The sequence below is a fragment of the Lepidochelys kempii genome, chromosome 15, assembly GCF_965140285.1.
Source record: "Lepidochelys kempii isolate rLepKem1 chromosome 15, rLepKem1.hap1, whole genome shotgun sequence".
NCBI lineage: Eukaryota > Metazoa > Chordata > Testudines > Cheloniidae > Lepidochelys > Lepidochelys kempii.
The window spans coordinates 31,208,545-31,231,487 of NC_136394.1; the positions used below are offsets into that span (position 1 = coordinate 31,208,545).

Consider the following 22,943-nt stretch of genomic DNA (forward strand, 5'->3'; position numbering starts at 1 on the left):
GCTGTGCACAGGTCAGGAGTCATGGCTGCATGGCACACAAGTACACCCAGATCTGCTAAGCCACTGCAGGTCTCTGAATGTAAAGCAAATCAGTCACTAGGTTTGAATGCACAAATAAACAAACACTCAGACTATGAGACGCCTTTGATTAACCTCCAAACCAAGGGCTTTTGAGACAGGGCTAATGGGGCTGAAAATATGTCCCAAGTGCTTTCATGGGTAGAGATGCCATCCAAGGGCTAATCATGATTAAAGATGTATAGGAGGAAGCAGGCTGTCAGCTCCATGGTGAGATGTCAGTGTTTGGGCTGTCCCTGGCCCACAGCCCCTCCACTCTCAGGGGAGCACTGTGGTCTAATGATACAAGCACAGGAGATCCTGAACTCTAATCCCAGCTCTCACACCAACTCCCCATAGCCCAGAGTGTGTCATTTCCCTGCTCCATGCCTCAGTTTCCCCATCTGTAAAATGAGGACCATTGTCTATTTAAATGCCTCCCTTGTACTGGTATTTTGAGGATTAATTATCCAGTGTTTTAAAGTGATCAGCAGATGGAAAGTGCCAACTAAGCATCATTTATTATTTGCACAGCCCTTATCAGAAGCTGTTGAGGACGGGGTTGTTTAGCCACACACTAGTCATGGAAGAGAAATAACATGGGATTTTAGGATGGCTTGAATGGCTGATCAAAGCACTCATGATGATTATCTGTACCCATCCCTGAGGGATCCCAGCCTCACACATCTAGTCTGAAGGAGGAGAGCACAGCGCAGCGTGACGGCCCAATGAAAAGATTAATGGCTTTCCTGCTGCTCCCTCTTGTTTTGCCAGCCTGTCATTTAGAATCCCTTCCATCCTCTTTTAATTATTTTACATGTACAGATGCTCCCAGCTTCACCGGCTACAAAGCTAATTACATGAGTCAGGTGCAGAAATAGTGCAATGTCATTTTTCCCCCCACCATGCAGTCACTCGTGCTGGTAATTGCTGGCATTTAAAGTGATTTTGATTGAATTCCTGACTCCTGTAACGGAGAGAAGCAGAAGAGGCCTTGCTGAAAATGATCACAGCAGTGGAGTGGCAGGGGAGAGAGACAGAGAACCCCACCTAGGATATTGGATATTAGGAAACACTGTTTCACTAGGAGGGTGGTGAAGCACTGCAATGCGTTACCTAGGGAGGTGGTGGAATCTCCTTCCTTAGAGGTTTTTAAGGTCAGGCTTGACAAAGCCCTGGCTGGGATGATTTAGTTGGGGTTGGTCCTGCTTTGAGCAGGGGGTTGGACTAGATGGCTTCCTGAGGTCTCTTCCAACCCTGATCTTCTATGATTCTATAACACCATAAGGGCTGCATCCGCTAAACCAGGCAGCCCCCATTCATGTTAAGCAACTCGGCCGTGGCTCCTGGTTTGGTTTCTAAGTGGCTTTTGTGCTGCTGCTGGGTTCCCTGGGCTGGAGACTGCACAGCCAGAGCGTGGGCAGCAGCCGTACAAACTCCCTCCCCCGGCCTGGAAGGATCGCCGGGCGACAGAAGAGCGGAGCGTACGTCTGCACGGCAGCTGCTAGACGTGGCAGATGCTGTAGTGGGGACGCTCCCTGCATTGCGGAAGGGTTTTCTCCGTCGAGGTAGGTGATCCACCTCTCCAAGAGGCAGGAGCTGGGTCGGCAGAAGAACTCTTCCGTTGATCTAGCTGCATCTACAGCGGGACTTAGGTCAACCTGACGACAGCACTCAGAGCACAGGCGTTTCCATAGCCCTGAGCGAAGTCCCTCGGTTGACCTATGTTTTAGGTGTAGACCAGGCCTTAGTTCCCTGCCCACTGCCAGCTTTGGCAGCCTTCCTGAGCGCGTCCGTGGAGAGACCAGGCACTGCGAGTTGCGGCAGAGGCTTTGTGGCAGGGACACACGCGCACACCTCGCCAATGCAGCAGAGCTGTGGTCCATATTTAGGACTGGATTCCTCAGCCGAACCCCTATGGACAGTCCAGAGGATTTAGGGCCTGGTCCAGCCCACACCAGAGACAATGGTCAGGCCTAGTGGTCAGAGCCAAGAGCCAGAGTCAGGAGTCAGAAACCAAGCCGGGCTGGAGCAGGGCAGGGAACATGGCAGGCAAAGGAGCGATCCTGGGTGCGGGAGTCAGTGCTGGGCAGCCACAGGCCACGTGCGCCGTCCTGGCGATGCCGCTCAGCCACGCTGGTGCTGCGGTTAGCCAGCTGATCCCAGGCCTCGCCGCAGGCCCTCATTTCTGACAGTGGGCCCCAACGGCATTGGGAACTGTACCTTTAAGTGGTTTAGCGGCCCAGACAGGAAGGCTGGGGGGGGCGGGTGCTGCCGAAGCCTGTGTTCTGTTCTGCGGAGGCACTTGGGGACTACATCACTGAATAAAGGGGATCTCTTCCCAGCACCTGGGGCCCGGCGGGGTTACTGAACAGCACAGCCCCTGGCCCATCGCACACTGCTGTGTTCTGCGCTCTGGAGCAATGGCCTGGGCAGATCACAGAACAAAACACTGCCCTTTGCCCCTCATTAGCTCTGCTGGAGCGGTAGCATTGACAGGGGAGTGTCCAGTTCAGAAACACACAGGAAAAGATCTCCCTGGTTAAGCCTTTTAATGGCACCACAGCGGCAGCAGTTGAGAAGGCAGAAAAACTGAAGCTGAATTTAAACAAAAGCCCTTCTCTGTGCTGCCTTTGGATAGAGTATAACTCGTTAAATGGGTTGGCAGAAGGAAAAAAATCCCGAAGAGTAAAGATTCATTACTACATTAATAGCATCTTGTAATATAGATTAAGAGACAAAGAGCAGCGTAAAAGAGAAAAGCTAATTACCATGTCTCTGTGCTGAAGTTAAAAAAAGAGAAAGAAAATGAAAGTCCCTGGCGAGTTCTAATAACTTCTCTCGAGCAATTTGCTCCTGCACGTGCCCCTGAATGGAGAACCCCTCTGCACACCTCAGCCGCTCTGTCATCCTGGCCTTCCTCCATCCTGATCCCATTGATGTCAATGCAAACTTTCCCATTGACTTCCGTGCCCTGTGAATCCGGCCCTTAATGAATTAGAGGGGAAATTCCCCTCTGTGCAGAGAGTCAGCATGAGGGCTAGGTACCACACACGGGACTGAAGCAGGATTTAAGTGGTACCCGGCCTTGCAGAATATAAGTGGCACCTAACTAGGCTTTGTGCTGGTGCTCTGCCCAGGCGTGAATCTCACCTTATTAGACGTTTCAGACCCCAGTCCTCCTACCGAGCCCACTGCAAGCAGCCCAGCACATCAAGCCCTGAGCCATGACATGCTGCAAATTAGCTCCCAGCATTGCAGTGATAAGGACAGAGCAGCTAATTATAATAAAATTACATTTATAAAAAGAAAAGGAGGACTTGTGGCACCTTAGAGACTAACCAATTTATTTGAGCATAAGCTTTCGTGAGCTACAGCTCACTTCATCCGATGAAATTGGTTAGTCTCTAAGGTGCTACAAGTCCTCCTTTTCTTTTTGCGAATACAGACTAACACGGCTGTTACTCTGAAACCTTACATTTCTAAAAAACTCTTGACATTTCTTGGCAAGAAACATCATTTCCTTAAAGAGATTTCAGCTGAAATGTAATGGTGTTTGGGTGTTTTCTAGGGGGGCGAACAAGCCTGTTAGTTTATGTTGGAAGGATTCTTCCCGCCACACCCCTCCGCTTCCCTGTCTTAATGGCAGATGTTCCAGGAGCTTAAATTAGTTCACTCTTTGATTTCCCTTTGCAGTTCCTGGCAGGAAGCTGCACATATGGTACCTTTCTTCCTGGCTGATGATCTCTGGCACAAGGCCACTGTATCAATATGTTGCTGAAAGTTATCCCAGGCACAGAGGGGAGTCCCAAGGACAGATGCGGTTTACCTATCTCCCAGTGATAAAGGAGAAATCTGCTTCAAGAGAGCAATAAACCCCCCTGGCTCTTTCTTTCACCTTCCCCCCTAAATACCAGTCTGAAATTTCTCCTCTGCAGACAGGCCCTGAAAACTGGGAAAGCAGCCATAAAGCAGAGTAGCTCAATTCTCATGCTGCTCCAATGACTGTTCCTTTAATATTTCCCTTCTTAATTTGTCAACATGACTTTGGGGCTGGCCTTCACCTGACAAACCTGGTTTGGAAACAGAACCATCCTTGAGTCATTTCAGCACAATACACGGCAGGAAGACTCTGGATTTTTTCAGTGATTTAGAACAGACACAATGAGCTAAATCCAGACCAGGTGAAAACCCAACAGAAGTCAGTGGCGTTGCATTAACTTATGCAAAGGCTGAGTTTGGCTGTGTTCGTATCAGCTATTCCAATTAATTCACCCCTAATCAACAATGAATTAATGTTTAAATCTGAGCACAGGTCTCTATCTGCCTAGAGGGTTTTTTGTGCTGTGCTTTTCATTGGGGCGTTTGGCGCTGGAGACTGGAACAAACAAGGCAATGATGTGTACAAGTTAGGCATGTATTTCTTGCATGCTCATGTGCGCCTGGCTTGTGTAGGAATTGCGCTCTCAGTTCTTGCCTCTCGTCTAGGAAGCCCAAGAAAACGTTAATTGTCCCCCACAACAAGCACACATGCAGGAATCTCCAAACCACCCCCCCACACACACACGCCAATGCCTGGCACAGAACCCTAATGTTGCTCCCTCCCTTCTGAGAGCCCCCTGGATTCAAGTCTCCTCTCCCACCAATTTCACAATGGTTTCAATGAGGTGCCCCCTGATTTACACTGGGGTCAGGGAGAGGAGCCCTCCAGGGAGCGTGTCAGGGAGCCAGGACCCAACCCATCACAGCCTCAGTAAATCAAAGCCAACCCATTGGCCTGAGTCTGGAAGGGAAGTGGAACCACTGGGGGCCATGCATTCCCTGCAGCTAATGTGACCAGAGGGAGTGCACCAGGGGCCAACAGCACCCCGGGGTGTCTCCAATTGAGACATCACCCAGGCAGGGCTCACTTTGGCCAGATCTGGAGCCTAAAGAGAACTCCGCAAAGACCTAGCCGGGGCCCATTTGGTCAGCCATGCCTACTAGGCCTGCAGAAGCAGTTTGGGAAGGAGAGAGCCAATATCACCACCATATTGTGAGCAGAGGGGACAGGCCCTCATTGCCACGCTGGTCCAGTGGCTAAGGTGATAAGACTCAGGAGACCCAGGTTCAACTCCCTACTCTGCCTCAGACTTCCTGTATAACCCTGGGCAAGTTACTTAGCCTCTATGCCTCGGTTTCCCCATCTATAAACACAGGCCAGATTGCAAAGTGCTTTCACATCTACAGATGAGAAGTGCTGCAGGGGAGTCAGGGATCCTTCTCCAACCAAGCAGCTTTGCCTCCCGCTGGCTGGCTAGGACTTGACCTCAAGTAGCTGGTGCTCCCAACGCTGGCCAGGCACTGGGAGAGCCAGCTTGCCAGCGGGGTCTGAAGTGCTGAATGATGCTGAAGGTGACTTGGATAGGGATCACAGCCTCTCTCAGGCCAGTACAGTTGCTTTTGTTGTTCTGTTTCCAGGCTGAAAAAGTGAGCCACCAATTTGTTTTTCTTTGAAAAATTAGAGCTGAAAGCAGCCCTGGACGGAGTTTGTGACTAGTCCTATAAAGTGCAGTATTGCTCAGAACCAGCAGACTAAGGGCATTGTCTCCTCAGCCTTCACAGGGAGCAATGTGGCTGTTGACAGCAGGGCCGGTGTGCAATGCCTGGCTGCAGCGATCAGACTGGTGCCATCGCTGAGGGCAGTGGGCAGCTTGCAGAGCCCTTATAGCAAAGCAAAGTGGCTCTGGCCTTTGTCCCTTCTCTCTAGCATGGGGCTCCTCCGGTGCTAACCCAGGCGGCACCCAAAGGGATGATTTGCAAGGGCACAAAGGGCAGTTTAACGCCTGTTGACGCTCAGTGGGACTGGAGCATCTAACTGCCCTTTGTACCGTTGACCCCTCCCCTTAAAGGACCTTCACTGGCACATCCAAGCCCTGGCTATTAGGAATCCATTTCTCAAGCTACCTGGTCGCAAGAACCATGACCCCAGTTGTGCTTCTTCCTTTAATCGCTCCCTTCCCACCCCCAGCTGGGGTTATTGCACCATTTTCTCCCCTGGGTACAATGTGCGTTGCATGGATGTGGACACTCGGACTATACCCACATCCACTGGCATTCAGTGAAGGCAAATGCTGCTCTTTTTTATAGTAGGCCTCTCTTTTCTGTGCTGGAGTCCCATCTCACATGGAACACCCTTGGAAGTCAGTGGCCCAAATTCTCCTTGCCTTACTGAAACAGATTAACCTATTGACTGCAAAAGGGCTACTCGCATCAGGAAGACTAGGAGTAAGTTGGCCGTTTTCTGCATATAATTCTTGCCTATTCACTGCTGGTTAAATTTACCCCTGTGCAACAGCTCAGCACCCAAACTGATCTCCCACTTCTGGTCTGAACGGGGACAGAAGTGGCAGCGAGGCCTTGGTGAATTTCATCATTCCTGGGCAGGTAGTTAGGTTCACAGATTCACAGGGGCAGATCCCCCACTGGTGACATTGACTTCACTGGAGCTGTGACAGTCTACACCAGCTGAGGTGTAGAAGACATTGATAGAAGACATTGTTATGTCATATCCTCTGACCACCTGCATAATGCAGGCCAGAGAACCTCACCTACTGTTGTCTCCATGAAGCCCATCAATTCTCTCTGAGCTAGAGCATAGCCCAAGCTTGACGTTTCAGCTGAGTTCATAACTGTACTCCCAACTTAAAATGCTAGAAGAAAAGCTCCTGTTTCTCCTCATTTAATGTCTGCTGAAAACTTTCTGCCCTTGGCCTTTCTCACAATTGCCTTGCCTACTTCCTCACTTGCTTCCTCTAAAATGGGACCCCTTCTAAACTAAACTCCTGCTCTCCTCACTTTATCCTCCAGTCCCTCCCGCCTCCCAGGGGTTCCAGCGGCACTCGTTCACTCAGCGCACAGCCTTGAAACTTAGGACTTACGCTGGGAGGTTGCTGCTCATGCATCATAATCAGGAAATCTTTAGTAACCTGGTACAGCCGAAGAGCCTGGCAGCTACAAACTACACTGGACACAAGCTCTTGGAGAGCCTCTGTACTGCAGACAAGTCTGTTCAGAATGACAATAAGGGAGCAAGGAGAAAAGAGGAACATTGATTTTCTACAGCTCTCGCTTTGCCAGCGTTAGGGCTTCAATGAGGGAACATTGTGAATACACGAGAGGGGTTGAAAGGCATCTGGAAAATTACATAAAATATGTAAACTTCAGGGTCCCCATCCAGCCATGCTCTTAAGCATATGCTTAATATTAAGCAGGTGAATAATCAAGTTGACTACTCACCTGCTGAAAGGTAAGCACATGCTAAGCACAGGGATTACCTGGATCAGGGCCTCAAGGCATATTTTCCTCCTGTGTTTAAGGGGTCCAGTGAGAAAAAAACAAGGCTCTGTTCTGAGCTTGATTTGCACATATACCCCCTGAGACTGGACCTGTTAACCTTGCTTATGCCAGGACAGCTGTACAGTCTATGCACCAGCTTGCATTGTCACATTACATGAAACCCATCTTTGTTTTTAAAAATTAAACCAAAACTTCTCCTGGTTTCTTTCTGGTCAGAAATGGTTGTTTTCTCACGCAAGGTCTTCTCCAGCATCTATCAAAGTCAATGGAAAGGTGCCCACGCACGGCAGCAGGAGTTGATTGGGGGCCTTAGACAACAAAGGCAGATTTTTAATGGCACAAGTGACTGGCTCTTTTTCAAAGTCAGTGGGAATTGGTCACCTCACTCTACCGGTGCCTTTGCAAATCTCCCCCCAGGGCAGCAAGGCAGGAAACAGATACTTCTGCTTGGGGCCAAGGAAGCCACATGGTGAGAGTTTTAGAATGTGTACTGCCCTCTCTCTACTGGCCAAAATATGTATCCATAATACAGTGTACGTCACCGTCTGCTCCTATTCAGCAGTTGCTCTTACGGCTAATCAGGCAAAGGGCTGTGTTCTTAAGTCGAATATCTGCAACTCAGATCTGCCCAAAGTGCTGTGTGGACTCACTGGCCTGCTGGTGATTGTTTAGAGGGGAGGTAACAGGTGAAGAAGTGCTTTGCATCCTTCAGGCCCAATCCTGTGGTCCTGAAGAGGGTGAGGATTTGGCACTTTCTTGGAACTGAATTAGGAAAGGGTTTATGGGTGTTTGGGGAAGGGAAGTGGTTTCATTGTTAATCAGGTTTGGTGTCATTTCTTCTGAGGAAATCTAGCTCCTTGCAGCCAAGAGATCAAAAGACTCAAAGTGCTGCAAATTGCTTTATGAGGCTCCTATCAATGTGCTATCCAAGGGCTGCTGGGGCTCTTGCCCTGGCTGTTACAGCCCATCTGCTGGTGCTGTGAAGATGATCATTCTTATGCGATGAGAAATCAAGCAAATTTTATAACAACAACAACAAATTCTTCTAGTCACCACATCCTCACAAGCCCATGCAATTAGAAGCTAATGTTTTGGGAAGTGCTAAATATAGGGCCTTGGTCTTCACATCCTTAAGAAAACAAATGGCAGCTGTGGGTATCTCACTGCTGAAATACCAGCCTCTTTATTATGCTAAAAGAACATGGAAAACAAAAGTGCGGTTACTTGTTAGCTACCAGGTTCCAAGCACTAATTAAAAGGCCTTTCTACTGCTCATTGAAAATATTAGCTGCTTTATTTTCTGTAAATAGCCATCTATGGAAGCAGAGGTACCTACAAGCAGATGCCTTGTGCAAACAGCTAATTGTAAACAACAATTTAGCTTACAAAGAAACCTGCTTTTCTCTCAGCTTTTCTGGGCCACCTATTTCAGTCCTAGTGCTGTTGCTTTTGCACTTTCTTCCCCGGGTAGAAGCTAGACCTTCTTATGCTACATTCACGCAGTGCAGTTTGCATTTTCAGAATTCTCTGTCACTGACTTTTAACTCCTTCGGGCTTCCTCTATAACCAAGGCCATTGCTGGAGGAAGTCACTTCCTGCTAGCAGCATTGCAGTGATTCCAGCAAGATTAAATAATAAGCCACATTTTTCCTGTTGTAGTAGCAAACCACACCAGGAGGCGAGGGAGACTGTTGTATCATTCAGCAGTGATCACTGCAGGAATGGAACCAGGGGCTGCACTGACAGGTCTCTAGTGAGCCCGGCCTAGTTCGCCTTGGCTTGGTTGCAGGGACAGTGACCTTTAAGGAGCCGGGGGGGGGCTTGTAAGAGCTCCATGACTGTTGCAGTTGGCTCTGTAATGTTTGTGCTGTGGGCACTTTCCAGAGGAGACACAACAGCCCAGATGCCCAGGGCAATGGTGTAATTACTGGCAGGTACCCTGTGGGCACTGGTCAGCCATTGGCATCTACAAATGTAGGAGTTCTTTGCATTGCATCAAAGCCATCTGGTGCAAAGAGCAGACACTAGTCTCAACGCAGCCCTCTGCATGGGGCAATGTCACACAGTGCTCTGGCAAAGTTCAGGTTCCTTCCCTTGAAAATGTGGCCCTGTTATTTAAAGGCCCCTGGGGTGCAGCTTCAGGTTACAGCAGGTTTGCCCGAACCAACGCAATGGCACTTCATCCCGGGGCAGATCCTGTCACAACGTGATGAAAGCTTTCTGTAGGCAGGGCTGTAGAAGAGGAGGGATGTGCATGGAGAGCAAAGGGGCTGGCTGAGACAGAACCTGTCCGAGAACATCCACCAAGCTCAGGCTAACCCCATGGAGGGAAGTCAAAGCACAGCGAGTTACTCTGGAAACGTAACAAAATGCACCTTCTGAAAGCAGGAGCTGACTGGGAGTGCAGTGATGAGATCATGTGCATTGCTTAGGGGTGATGTGCTATTCTGCCTACTAACTTCCAGTCACATTATCAAATTTGTCCTCTTCTGTCACTCAAATAATTAATAGCCTTAAAGTATAACACACTCCCATTCACCATACGGGCACCTCTCTGAAGCAGCTGTCCTCCTCTCCAAAATCTCAGCTTGCTTGCTTGGAGTCCATAGCTGTTCTGATGATGAAGAAAACCTTAGCCCTGGGTGCAACAGAGTCAGCTGGAACTCTCCCTGAGCACTACACATTCCTCCAGTTATCTCAGCAAGCGGGTAACTCAGATGCCCTGTGACCATACAGCCACAGAATCACAGAAGTGTAAGGCTGGAAGGGACCTCAAGATGTCATCTAGTCCAGTCCCCTGCATTGAGGCAGGAACAAGCAAATCTTTTTCATCCTGACAGATGTCTGTCTGTCTCTGTCATAAATATAAAGGGAAGAGTAAACACCTTTAAATCCTTCCTGGCCAGAGGAAAAACCCTTTCATCCGTAAAGGTTTAAGAAGCTAGGATAACCTCGCTGGCACCTGATCAAAATGACCAATGAGGAGACAAGATACTTTCAAAGCTGGAGGGGGGGAGAAACAAAAGCTCTCTCTCTCTGTGTTGCCTTTGCTGGGACCAGAGCAGGAATGCAGGTCAGAACTCCTGTAAAGGGCTAATAAGCAATCTAGTTAGAGATGCGTTAGATTCTGTTTTGTTTAAATGGCTGATAAAATAAGCTGTGCTGAATGGAATGTATATTCCTGTTTTTGTGTCTTTTTGTAACTTAAGGTTTTGCCTAGAGGGATTCTCTATGTTTTGAATCTGATTACCCTGTAAGGTATTTACCATCCTGATTTTACAGAGGTGATTCTTTTACTTTTTCTTCAATTAAAATTCTTCTTTTAAGAACCTGATTGCTTTTTCATTGTTCTTAAGATCCAAGGGTTTGGGTCTGTGTTCACCTATGCAAATTGGTGAGGATTTTTATCAAGCCTTCCCCAGGAAAGGGGGTGTAGGGTTTGGGAGGATTTTTTTTGGTGGGGGGGAAGACGTTTCCAAGCGGGCTCTTTCCCTGTTATATATTTGTTAAACGCTTGGTGGTGGCAGCAATAAAGTCCAAGGGCAAAGGGTAAAATAGTTTGTACCTTGGGGAAGTTTTAACCTAAGCTGGTAAGAATAAGCTTAGGGGGGTTTTCATGCAGGTCCCCACATCTGTACCCTAGAGTTCAGAGTGGGGAAGGAACTTGGACATGAAAAACCCCTAAGCTGACCAATGAGGAGACAAGATACTTTCAAAGCTGGAATGGGGGAGAAACAAAAGCTCTCTCTGTGTTTTGCCTTTGTTTCTCCCCCTCTCCAGCTTTGAAAGTATCTTGTCTCCTCACTGGTCAGTTTGGTCAGGTGCCAGTGAGGTTATCCTAGCTTCTTAACCCTTTACAGGTGAAAGGGTTTTTCCTCTGGCCAGGAGGGATTTAAAGGTGTTTACCCTTCCCTTTATATTTATGACAGTCTCTAACCTGTTCTTAAAAACCTCCAGTGATGGGGATTCACAACCTCCCTTGGTTGTTCCAGAGCTTAACTGTCCTGACAGTTAGAAAGATTTTCCTAATATCTGATCTAAATCTCCCTTGCTGCAGATTAAGCCCATGACTTCTTGTTCCACCTTCAGTGGACCTGGAGAACAATTGACCACCCTCCTCTTTATAACAGGACTTAATGTATTTGAAGACTGTTATCCGGTTCCTCCTCGGTCTTCTTTTCTCAACACTAAACACGGCCAGTTCTTTTTAACCTTCCCTCACAGGTCAGGTTTTCTAAACCTTTGATCATTTTTGTTGCTCTCCTCTGGACTCTCTCCAATGTGTCCATATCATTCTTCAAGTGTGGTGCCCAGAACTGGACACAGTACCCAGCTGAGGTCTCACCAACGCTGAGTAACGCAGGACTATTCCTTCCTGTGTCTCACATTCAACACTCCTGTTAATACTCCCCAGAATGATATTAGCCTTTTTTGCAAATGCATCACATTGTTGACTCCTATTCAATTTGTGATTCATTCTAACCCCCAGGTCTTTTTCAGCAGTGCTATTCCGTCTAGCGAGGGAGTCCCCATTTTGTAGTTGTGTGTTTGATTTTTTTTCTTCCTAAGTATAGCACTTTGCACTTGTCTGTACTGAATTTCATCTTGTTGATTTCAGACCAATTCTCCAATTTGTCAAGGTCATTTTGGATTCAAATTCTGTCTTCCAAAGAGCTTTCAACCCCTCCCTGCTTGGTGTCATCCACAGATTTTATAAACACACTCTCCACTCCATTACCTAAGTATTGATGAAAATATTGAATAGTACCAGACCCAGGATGGACCCCCTAGAGATGCCTTCTCAGTCTGATAGTGAACCATTGATAACTACTCTTTGAGTAAAAAAAGAAAAACCAAGGAGTACTTATAGTACCTTAGAGACTAAGTCTCTCAACCAGTTTTTCACCCACCTCATAGTAGGCTCATCTAGACCACATTTCCCTTGTTTGCTCCTAAGAATCCCATGTGGGACTGTGTCAAAAGCCATACTAAAAATCAAGCTATGTCACCTCTACTGCTCCCCCTCCCCACCCACTAGGCCAGTAACCCTGTCAAAGAAGGAAATTAGATTGGTTTGGCATGACTAGTCTTGACAAATCCATGTTGGCTACTATTTATAGTCCTATTATCTAGGTGCTTATGATGATGATGGTGATGATCATTTAAAGGCCAGCGTCACTAACTATTTCATTCTTCGGGTAAGAAAAGAGAGGGAGGGTCACAGATGTGCACAACTGATGCTGAGTGCTGGCTCATTCGGAGCCACAGGTGGGTGGAGGTTGGTAGGTGCCACTGCTTATTCTCCCCCCAATTAAGGGGGAGCCCAGTGGCACTAGGGGGAGCAGCAGGATCCGATTCTGAACGTCTCCACAATCTACTGTCATTCTGATGACTCGCATGGGCGGAGCTTATTTTATGGGTGGGGCTTGGAAGAGTACCCCCGTGCCCTCCACCTTCTTCTTCCCCCAGTATGACCCCGATAATAGCAGCATAATTTAACAGTGCAGTAAATTCATGTTGGCACAAGGGTCCAGTTCCCGACTGAGGGTACGTCTAAAGCACTATGTACTCCAGGGTGCCGTGTAACTCACAATACCCACCCCCCGGCAGCTCTCCATGCAGGACAAGGACCAACTAAGAAGCACAGTGGGGTTCCATCGGGGAACGGGGAGGCAGGGGACCTGCGTTCTGCGACTGACTCAGCCAGCAGCTCCCTGTGGCGGATCACCTGGGCGTCCCCCCGCTGTGAAGTGGGGATAGCGCTTTCCAGGCTCGGTGCAGCACTTCGAGCGACTCAGGCCCTGTCAGTGCAGGACAGGGACCGTGCTAATCAGCCCAGACGGGAGGTGTCCGCATTGCGCGGGTGGCCTGGGAGCCTTGGTGCGGTGCCTTCGCGCATCGAGCGCCAGGCCAGGGCAAAGCTCCCAGGGTGGTGTCTGTCTGCCCTTCAGGTGAAGAGTGTGAACCTGTCAGAGGGCGAGGTGCTCGCCATTCGTGGAGTGGGCGATGACAGCTTGGTGGTCTTAGCCAATCAGACGCTTCTGGTGGAGGGGCAGGTGATTCGCAGCCCCACCAACTCCATTTCCGTTTACTTCCGGACGTTCCGAGACGATGTGGTCGGGACTTTTCAGCTTCATTACCAGGGTAGGTGTTTATTAGCCAAACCCAGCCAGCCCCTCCCTAGCCCTGGGGCGGAGAACCCAGCGGGGGGCCTCGCCCTCCAGGCCCCCCCGGCACAACCAGGCCAGCAGCATGGTCGAGTGGCTGGGGCAGTGGGCTGCAACCCAGGAGACTTGGGTTTTATTCCTGACTCTCTCACTGATTTGCTGGGCGACCTTGGGCAAGCCACTTCACCTCTCCCGTGCCATGGGGCTGCTCCCACTGCAGTCGGGAGATGGGGGGAGGGGGGATCAGACCCTGGGTGTCCTCTTTGCAGAATCCTTTCAGAGCCCTGGATAAAGATGCTACGTGAGTGGGAATTGTTAGAAGACGAAATGTCCTTCCCCATCTACCGTGCCAATCCCTCTGGCACTGGCTCTGTATCCTGAATGGCTGTTGGGCCACAAGTGCAGTCATTACAAGCATGGGCAGAAGCACATTTGCTTGACATTTTTTGGTAGCTCTCAAGCTGAGGGTGAAACCAGGGACTGAGAGGTGAAATACCCCAGCCCCCGAGCTGCCTAAGGTCTCTGAATAAAACCGGTTTGTATCCATTGTAGCTGAACACAGTCTGCCCCCTGCACAAGCCATTGCCTGCTTAGGAGAGGAATAAATAATCAAACACTAACTGCAGGCTTCACTCCCAAGTTTTGCAGGGGCTTCTGCCCCTTGGGGGATGTGGCTCTGTTTTGTGGAACTGTGCTCAGAGGATCTGCTCCAGCAAAGCAGGTAGGCATGTAAGTAAACCCATTGTCCTCATGTTCTTAGAGTTAGGCTCATGCTTGACTGCTTTGCTGGATCAGGGCCAGAGTGAGCAGACGTCTCTATTCTCTGACACTTGCCGTACAGACACAGGTTACTTATTTATATGGACCTTGACAGGTCTAGCCTTTCTGGCACATTTCCAGCGATTTTATTTTCCCCTAGGCCCACTGCATCTGTTTCTGTTCTCATATAGAAGCCCATCCTACAGGGATACGTACAGAATATTTATTTTTCCCTTGAACAGCTACAGAAAAATAAACGACTACAAGTGAATTCTTGTTGGAAACAAGAATTAGAAAGGACGTCTAATTGAAAGAATGAACAGGTGAAAAGTAATCAATGGCACAAACACACAAGTCTCCAACAATGGTGTGTTTGGGCTAGTGTGACCAGGTTCCATTACCTCTTCAGCTTTCACCCACTCTTCTTATTGCAGAATTACTCAGAGAAGACAGTGGTGATGCTTAAAATCTCACTGTGTGTTTGTTCTAGTGTTCATGCTGAGCTGCAACTTTCCACGGAGACCTGACTTTGGAGATGTCACTGTAATGGATCTGCATTCTGGTGGAGTCGCCCATTTCCACTGTTACCTGGGATATGAACTCCAAGGCCCCAAAGTGCTTACATGCATCAATGCATCTAGACCTCACTGGAGCAGCCCAGAACCTGTCTGTTCGGGTACAGCAACTGATCATTAACACAGATGCTAAGACAAGCCTGACTCTAGAATAATTTAGTGTTAGAAGTTGAATGTGAGCCTGGGAGAGGGGGAAACTACCAAATTCTGCTCCCATTTACATCAGCAGGCATCCATGCAGTTCAGTGGAGTGACACTTCATGTGAGTAAAGCGTGAGGAACACAACATCAGTGGCTTCTGGCAGAGGTAGAATGCAAATCCCCTGGGAGACAATATATCTGCTCAGCTCTTCTCAAAAAGCTTTTCCTCCTGCCTCTACCACTCCTCGGCGTTAAGCTGCTTCCAGTTGTGTTCAGAGCCACCCAGCTTGTGTGTGAGAATCACTCATACAGAGCCCAGCCTCCCTCACTACCTTATACAGCCTCCTTCCTACATAATCCCACTCTCCCAGGCTTGCGGGGTTTCCCTGTCTCCACCATGCAGAGCTGCACACAGCTACACATTTGCTGTGCAGGATGGGGCAGTTTCAGTTGACATTGGGTTCAGGTGACATTGGGGGTCAACCCCTCACTCCTAACTTTCCTTTCCCAAGTTAAATGAACCTAAAATGTCAAAGAGAAACCAGTGGAAAGCAGAGCATCCCCTGATCTGGGGTCAAACCCACGCAAAGCCACGAGCTTCACATGGTTTGAACCTGCATCTGCAATAAATCAACCTAATATCCTTCCAGCGCACTGTGCCACCCTGGGAAGGAAACGCAAAACCAGGGAAGATTTAAATGCTTTGGGGACTCATAACAAGAGTGGATTCTGCTCCGAGTTATACTGGTGTAAATCCACATCTTTGGAGTCAGTGGAGTCATTCCAGTTTACCCTGGTGCAGTTGAGAGCAGAACCTGCCCTGATTTGGCAGCCCATTTCTTGGTGAAGAGGCCCTTCCTTAGCACACACTCATTTGTCAGTACAGAGTGCATGGCCCGCTTTATTTGGCTGGGGCTGAAGCTCTGAGTGGCTGTGTGCTCCAGTCTCACTGTCTCTGTGATCTCCTTGCCAGCACCCTGCGGAGGGACAGTGCATAATGCCACCATTGGACGAGTTCTCTCGCCGAGCTACCCCGGGAACCGTAGCAACATGCACTGCGTGTGGACCATCGAAGCTCCCCAGGGCCAGAAGCTGCACCTGCACTTTGAGAGGCTTCTGCTGAGCGAAAAGGACAGGTGAGGGGCCCTGCAATGAGTCGCTCGTGGAACACAGGCATGCTGACCCGAGAGCCAGAATCTGAGCTGACCTGTGCAGAGAGGTTAGCTTTGCCATTGCTGCCAGGGTGACTGCCGGGGTTCAGGGGCGCCCCCACCCAGGTCTCAGCACGCTGCTCTTTCCACCCTATGCCATCAGCGTGAGGAAGACCTGACAGCCTCCTGCCCCACCCAGAGGAGGCTCAAGGGTCTCGCAAGGGGTTTTCCTCAGGACTGACTGGGCAGTGTATTCCCTCACTCCAACCTGAGTGGGCCTTACCCCGCCACCTTTCAGACTGCGATCTACTGTCTCCAGGGCGTGCCGGGACCAGGGCACTTCCCGTCTCGTTATAGCGGGAGCCAGCGAGTTGGCTGGGGATTTCGATGGCCCTGGGTGGTGAAGTGTAATTCCCACACCAGGGGTTCAGGCGCCCTCCTCTTGCGAGTCTCATGTGCATGGGAGGGGGTAGGGAGCATCGCCCCTTTGGGGATTTCATCACAGGCCAGCATTCTCTAGGGCAGGAGTCTCCAGTGTGCAGGGGGGTCACAACCATCCTGCCCTGCACGTGTTGCTGAATGGGAAGGGTGCCCAACGAGATGGGAGGGCATCATGGGAGGAGGGGAGTCTTGCTGGCACAGAAGAGTCAAAGATCCCTTGTTCTCGGGCAGGACTCCCCCGAGTAACTTTTAAAGAGAAAGTGATGGGAGGGGCAGGAGAGCTAATGGGCCCCGCTGCCCCAGATGGGAACTGGATCACCTGCAGATGGTCACGATAGTCCCTTCTGGCCTTAAACATCTACAGTTACCCCCACCCATTGTGTGATTTAGCATATGGTTTGTGTAATGACACTGGGTCTCATAATCAGTAGCCCAATCCACAAACTGCCCCCTTGGGCTCCCAAAAAACCCCCACATGCCCATGGCTGCATCTCACCCACAAACACAAAGTGACAAATCACAGTCTGTTGGCATCCATAACACAGAGCACACATTTATGGGGCTGATGTTTGTGTTTAAGTGTCATTAAAAATTCAGTCTGGTAACAGGCAATAAAGCCAGTTTATGGCTTGTAGTAAAAGCAGAGAATAAAGCACCTGTTTACTACACGATAAAATAGACGTATCTGCTTTGTGAATTGGTGTTTGCATCATTTCTTTCAAACACTGCCCTCCGAATGCATGCCCAAACGGGCCCCTGCCTGGGTGAGGAACGACTGGCACGGCCCCTGCCATGCTGGCTTGTTGAGAATCCACAGTGCTGAAAGGCAGAGGCGTTACTTCCCCTGCTTCCCTATTTTTAGTGGCAAGTTAGAGGCCTTTTCACTCTGCCAGGGGCCTGGTGACGAGGAAGGAGCAGCTCCCTGTTCAGAAATGTCTCACGCTGTTGCCACATACACATTTCATCCTCTTCCTTCCTGGGCTTCCAGCTCCTCACCTGATCCTGGCCTGTGTTGGTAAATGAACAGGGGTCGGGGTGTGTGGAGCGAGCGATTACCAGCCTGTGCTCGCTCGGTCCCTGCCCAGACAGAAAGGTGGCCAGTGGAGGAGCCACTAGCCCTTTGCTGACATGCCGTGCCCTTTCTGAACAGAATGGTGGTGTACAGCGGAGAGACAAACCACTCAGCCGTCCTCTATGATTCCCTCCGGACAGAGAGCGTCCCCTTTGAAGGCGTGATCAGCGACGGTACCACCATCCGCGTTGACTTCATGGCGGATGAGGCGAGGGCCACCACAGCTTTCAACATTCGATTTGAAGGTGACTTCCCCCTTTAATTTTGGATCTGGCTGGTGGGTAGCAGCAGGCAGACACTCGCTAATGCTGCTTGTGCTCCGTGGAATCAGGCAATTAACAGAGGTACTGATTGCAATTACTCTAGCAGGGGTTACCCTTCGTAGCAATAGGAAGCTGATTGCCCCTGAACCAGGAGAATCCAACAGCCACCCCTCCCCTTGTCCCTGCCTCATTGGAGGCATCGATTGGTACCTGGTGCTGAGTCGGCCAGGCCTGCCAGCGGACTGGTAGTCAACTCGCTAATATCTCTAGACCAGCACAGACAGGCGACCATCTGCACATGAGGCTCCCACGAATTACAGAAGGCAAGTCGCGGCAGTTCCTCTCCCCTCCCAGCCTGGCTGCTGCAAATGTGACAACTGCATAAGCCCTGCTGGGAGGATTCACCTCCTGGCTGCGAACGTGTCACTGGTGATGCACAGTCGGCTGCAGCTTCTAGTTCTCCCCAAAGACCTGTTCCAGCAAACAGGAATCAAGGCAAAAGAAATGAGTGCTCATTTCTGCAGTACAGATAGTCTGGGAAGTGGAGTTTTCTTTTCCCTTTGTTCGTTGTGAGGGGCAAATCGGACAAATGGCTACAAACCAGAGAGCATTCCCAGACACCAGGGGGAGAGTCAAGCCAGAAATGTTAGACTGGCAACAGGACACTACCTCCTCCCGTAGCTTCGGATTTACTTTGGTTTAGCTTTGAGTTGGACTAGTAACTACTTCAGAGGCGAGCTGGGGTGTTACTGTCCAGAGGAATCAGGAAAAAGCCAGCCTGTACCCGGGATGCCGGCCAGCACTGCAGATACATTCTGCTAGACAGACATACCAGTTGCAGTCAGATTAGAGCAGTGGCAGTTTGGATCTACTTTTTTTTTTAAGGGTGGGGGGAGAAATCACAGTTCCTCCAATGCCATTGAAAACTGAAAATCAAACCTCCCGTTTGCTCCTAGTTTCCCTTTTGCTTCCCCCTGCCCTGGCACCATCCTCCATCAGAATCGGTTTCCTTACTGGGGCTGCAAAGACACTGAACATTCAGTTTTCTGCCTTGTCCCCTAGTTCTGCACTTTAAATACTTCCCTACAATCCCAGCTTTCCCGTACAGCTGTTCTATTTTTATAGGCTTTTTTCCTTCAAAAGCTTTTGTGGCATTTGGTGCCAAAGCTCCGTGGTGACTGTTAGAAGCTATAATAATCCGGCCTGTGTCACTCACCTGCCTGCTATTTAAGTCCCACTTACCCCAGGCCTAATCATCTGTGCTCAGAGTTAAGAGCAATTTCTTTACATTTGAAAAGTGCCCTGACGCATAATTAAACTATATTATACAAAGCGGGTCTGTGCTACCCACAAATAACCCCTGTTCACTTTAACTAAGAAGCGCATTGGAAATACAGAGGGCCAGATCCTGAGCAACTGGTGTAAGTCAGGGAGGCTGCACTGACATCACCAGAACTGACTTCAGTGGCGCTATCCCTGTTTGCACGAGCTGGGGATCTGGCCCTGCTCTCCACATTTCGCAGTTCAGTGACTGTTTAGTCAGCAGCTGAGAGTTCTAATAGACCAGGTATGTCTGAGCCTTTGAGGGTTAGCACAGTCTCCCTTCATCAGACCTGCTGGTGGTTCAATCAAACCCAAACCCTTCCTCCCTGCTCCCACCCGTCGAAGACGGAATGGTGCAGCTCCCCTCCCTTGAGGTATGTACATAGGAAACCTGGGATGGACAGCCCTACAAGAGCTCTGTCCTGCATCACTGCATTGCTGTCCGGGCTGGTCTGAGGAATTGGGGATGTTAAGTACCAGAAAGCACTAACTAGACATCGCTGTAACGGGGGAGGGGGCTGCCACCCAATGCCCCTCAGGGCCTGGACACCCCTACTATCTCCTGCCCCTGTTTTCCCCTTCACCAGACTCCACCGTCTCTGTCAGCCACAGCCCTGCTTAGCATCTGGGGGGTTTATTACATTAACAAAGTTCTCAGACAAACAGAAAAGCAATCTTCCACCCAGGCTTACCGTGGGCATGGCCCCTTCTCCCTGAGGAACTGGCCCTTTCTCCAGGACCATGGCAAGAGACTCCCTTTCCCTGCAGCTCCACTCTGCCAGTCCCTCACTGTAGGAACCCCCTCCTGCAGCTTCCTGCTGCCTTTTACCCTGGGATCACCGTGATTCAACCCAGGTGGGGCCTGTCCGGTGATCAGGGCTGGCTTAGGCCCTGGCTCTCCAGTTCTGTTACACTCACCTAACAAAATCCAGGCCTCCCTGACTTGGAAGGCAGAGTAATAAAGTCATAATTGACTTGGGTTGTTCAAGTCAGAAGCAGATTCTCCCAGAGAGGATTTGTGTGGGTGAGAGTGCTATATATGGTGGAATGAGTCACAAGTGTCCAGGTGCATGGGTGAAGAGGACTGAGCCTTACTTACAGGTTGGGGTGGTGATCTGGCCAGGGTGGTCTAACTGGCATCCTCTATCCCAAAGAATAGGGCAGGGGTTCTCAAACTTCATTGCACCGGACCCTCTTCTGACAACAAAAATTACTACACGGCCCCAAGAGGGGGGGACTGAAGCCAGAGCCGACCCGAGCCCACCCAAGCCCTGCTGCTCCGGGCAGGGGGGCCAAAGCCCGAGCCCCACCACCCTGGGCAGGGGGCATGTAACCTGAGGCCGGGGCTTGGGCTTTGGCTTTTGCCCTGGGCCCCAGCCAGTGCTGGTGACCCCATTGAAATGGGGTTGCGACCCACTTTGGGGTCCCAGCCCACAGTTTGAGAGCTGCTACAGTAGGGGATGATATGTCCCCCAGTTAAACTTCCTGTGCAGATCCACGCAATATAGCTCCTGGTGACTGCAGAAAATGCCTAACTGGGAACCTCTCCAAGATTACAGAGAAGTAATCTTACTCCAGTCATTTGCCTTCTGCCTGCGAAGTCTCATGGAGCAGGCAGAGCAGCTGTAAATCTGACTGAGGAATGGCCTGCATTTGTGAACCAGTTAATATCCAAGAGCTTCTCCTTTGGAGAACGAGAGGTTCAGGGACACGCCAGGTGAATCCCAGGGAACTCCAGGAGATTTGCCACAATTGTCATTTAAATACGTTCTGCTGACAGGATCAGTCTAAGACCTCGGGTCTCTGACCAGACTCGATAACATGCAATAATCCCAGGAAAGAAGGTTGCTCAGTAAATATGTAAACTGGCAGCATGGCGTGTATAGTACTGTTGATAATACACAAAAGAAGTGGGGTTTGGCTCAGCCTTAAAAGCTCAGACCAGATAAACCATTATTAATCCTAATTGCCTGTAAAATAAGCCAAAGAACAGGGCTGCAGCATCCCCGTACAAGAGCCCAGTTCAGCAGCAATCCCATCCGGTGGCCACGCTCTGAAGCAGACGCCATGCACCGGCAGTTTGGGAAGGGTTTCTAGGAGAGCGCTTGCCCAGAATGTGCCACCTCAGGCCTGAACTCTTTGTCGAGTTACATGTTAAGTGATAAAAACGTCCTGACCAGCCCTGACTAGAACTTGCTCAGTCACAGTCAATTGACAGCTTTCAATTTTGGCCTCCGCACGCTGGTTTCCAGCTTACAATCACTGGGCACTATCTCTGTTTGCTCAGCGCTGGCTGGGGATTGGGCTGGCCAGGGGGGCCTTTAAACACAAATGCCACTCTCGTTTGTAAAGTAAATGTAAACCAAATGTGATTGGAATGGAATTTAGTTTGACAGGCAGCTTTCTCCCTCCCACATGCCCCGACGGATGGCACAGCGCTGGGGAGCCCAATGGAATTCCCGAGCGTGGCACGAGCTAGACTGGCATTCAGGCTCACTGCTGCTGGGTGCCACAAATACAGCAGGGACGTACCAGTCCTGACCCCAGGTGAGGCCCTGCCAGGGAGATAAGCACTGACTCGGGCTGGTTCTTATTCTTCCTAGAGCAGCTTACTGATCCCTAGCTCTGCTACAGAGAGGTTATGTAACACTGGTTTGTACAATGGATAACAGCCTAGTACTGCTAATGGACTCACCCCTTAGCTCAGCTGGTGCTTTGGAGCTGATGGCCCAGAGTGCAGACTCTGTTGATTCCCTGTGGTGAGAGTTGTTACAGTTGCACAAGAACTGGAAAAGGAGACAGTGACAGGTGCTGTCTCCTCCCCAGAGCAGGGTCCGTGTTGCACCTGTCCAATTAACATGTGTTTCTCTTCAAGCTTTCGAGCGAGGCCATTGCTACGAACCCTACATTCAGAATGGGAATTTTACCACCTCAGATCCTACCTACAACCTGGGAACGACGGTGGAGTTCACCTGTGACCCTGGCCATTCCCTGGAGCAGGGACCCGCCATAATCGAGTGTATCAATGTTAGGGACCCCTACTGGAATGACACCGAGCCCCTGTGCAGAGGTCAGTTACCCTCCGCCAGCTGGGGTCACTACGCCTTGTCCCGGTACTGCACGCAGGAGAACATGCACAAATAAAAACTCTCCAGTGTTAGTGACCACGTTGCCAGAGAACGTGACTGCACGTGAGTGAGGATAACGTAGCTAAGTTAAGGCATATGTCTGTGAGCCCTTGCAAAGCATTCAGAGACAGGACAGCAAATGTAGAGAGGGCCTTAGCCCCCAAGGGGCCTGTTGACTGCACTGGAAGAGTGGGGGGCTTGGCCTTTCTCAAAGTCAGCTGCCAGAGCTCCCACTGTGCCAGGCAGAGTAGGGAGAGCTCCCCACCGCACTGCAGGCAGTGTTCCCTCTGCCCCCAGGACGGGTCCTGTACAACACTGAGTGGATGTTTTCAGAGAACTATCCATAACGACTCCAGGATCTCTTTCTTGACTGGGGTCTAAATTAGCTGTGGCCACTCAAAAAAGAGATCTTGGAGTCATGGTGGATAGTTCTCTGAACACATCCACTCAGTGTGCCGCGGCAGTCAAAAAAGCAAACAGAATGTTGGGAATCATTAAGAAAGGGAGAGATAATAAGACAGAAAATAT

General features: G+C 50.0%; 1 protein-coding gene across 2 annotated transcripts in view; it reads left to right on the forward strand.

Annotated features, from left to right (window-relative positions):
* SEZ6L (seizure related 6 homolog like) overlaps positions 1-22,943 on the forward strand; it is a 150,694-nt gene that overhangs the window by 98,293 nt on the left and 29,458 nt on the right. For both annotated transcript variants that reach the window (XM_073312323.2, XM_073312324.2), the window contains exons 4-8: positions 13,347-13,539; positions 14,812-14,997; positions 16,011-16,173; positions 17,780-17,946; positions 22,163-22,357. In XM_073312323.2, coding sequence (XP_073168424.1) covers positions 13,347-13,539; positions 14,812-14,997; positions 16,011-16,173; positions 17,780-17,946; positions 22,163-22,357 — 904 coding nt within the window. The remainder of the gene's footprint in view (positions 1-13,346; positions 13,540-14,811; positions 14,998-16,010; positions 16,174-17,779; positions 17,947-22,162; positions 22,358-22,943) is intronic.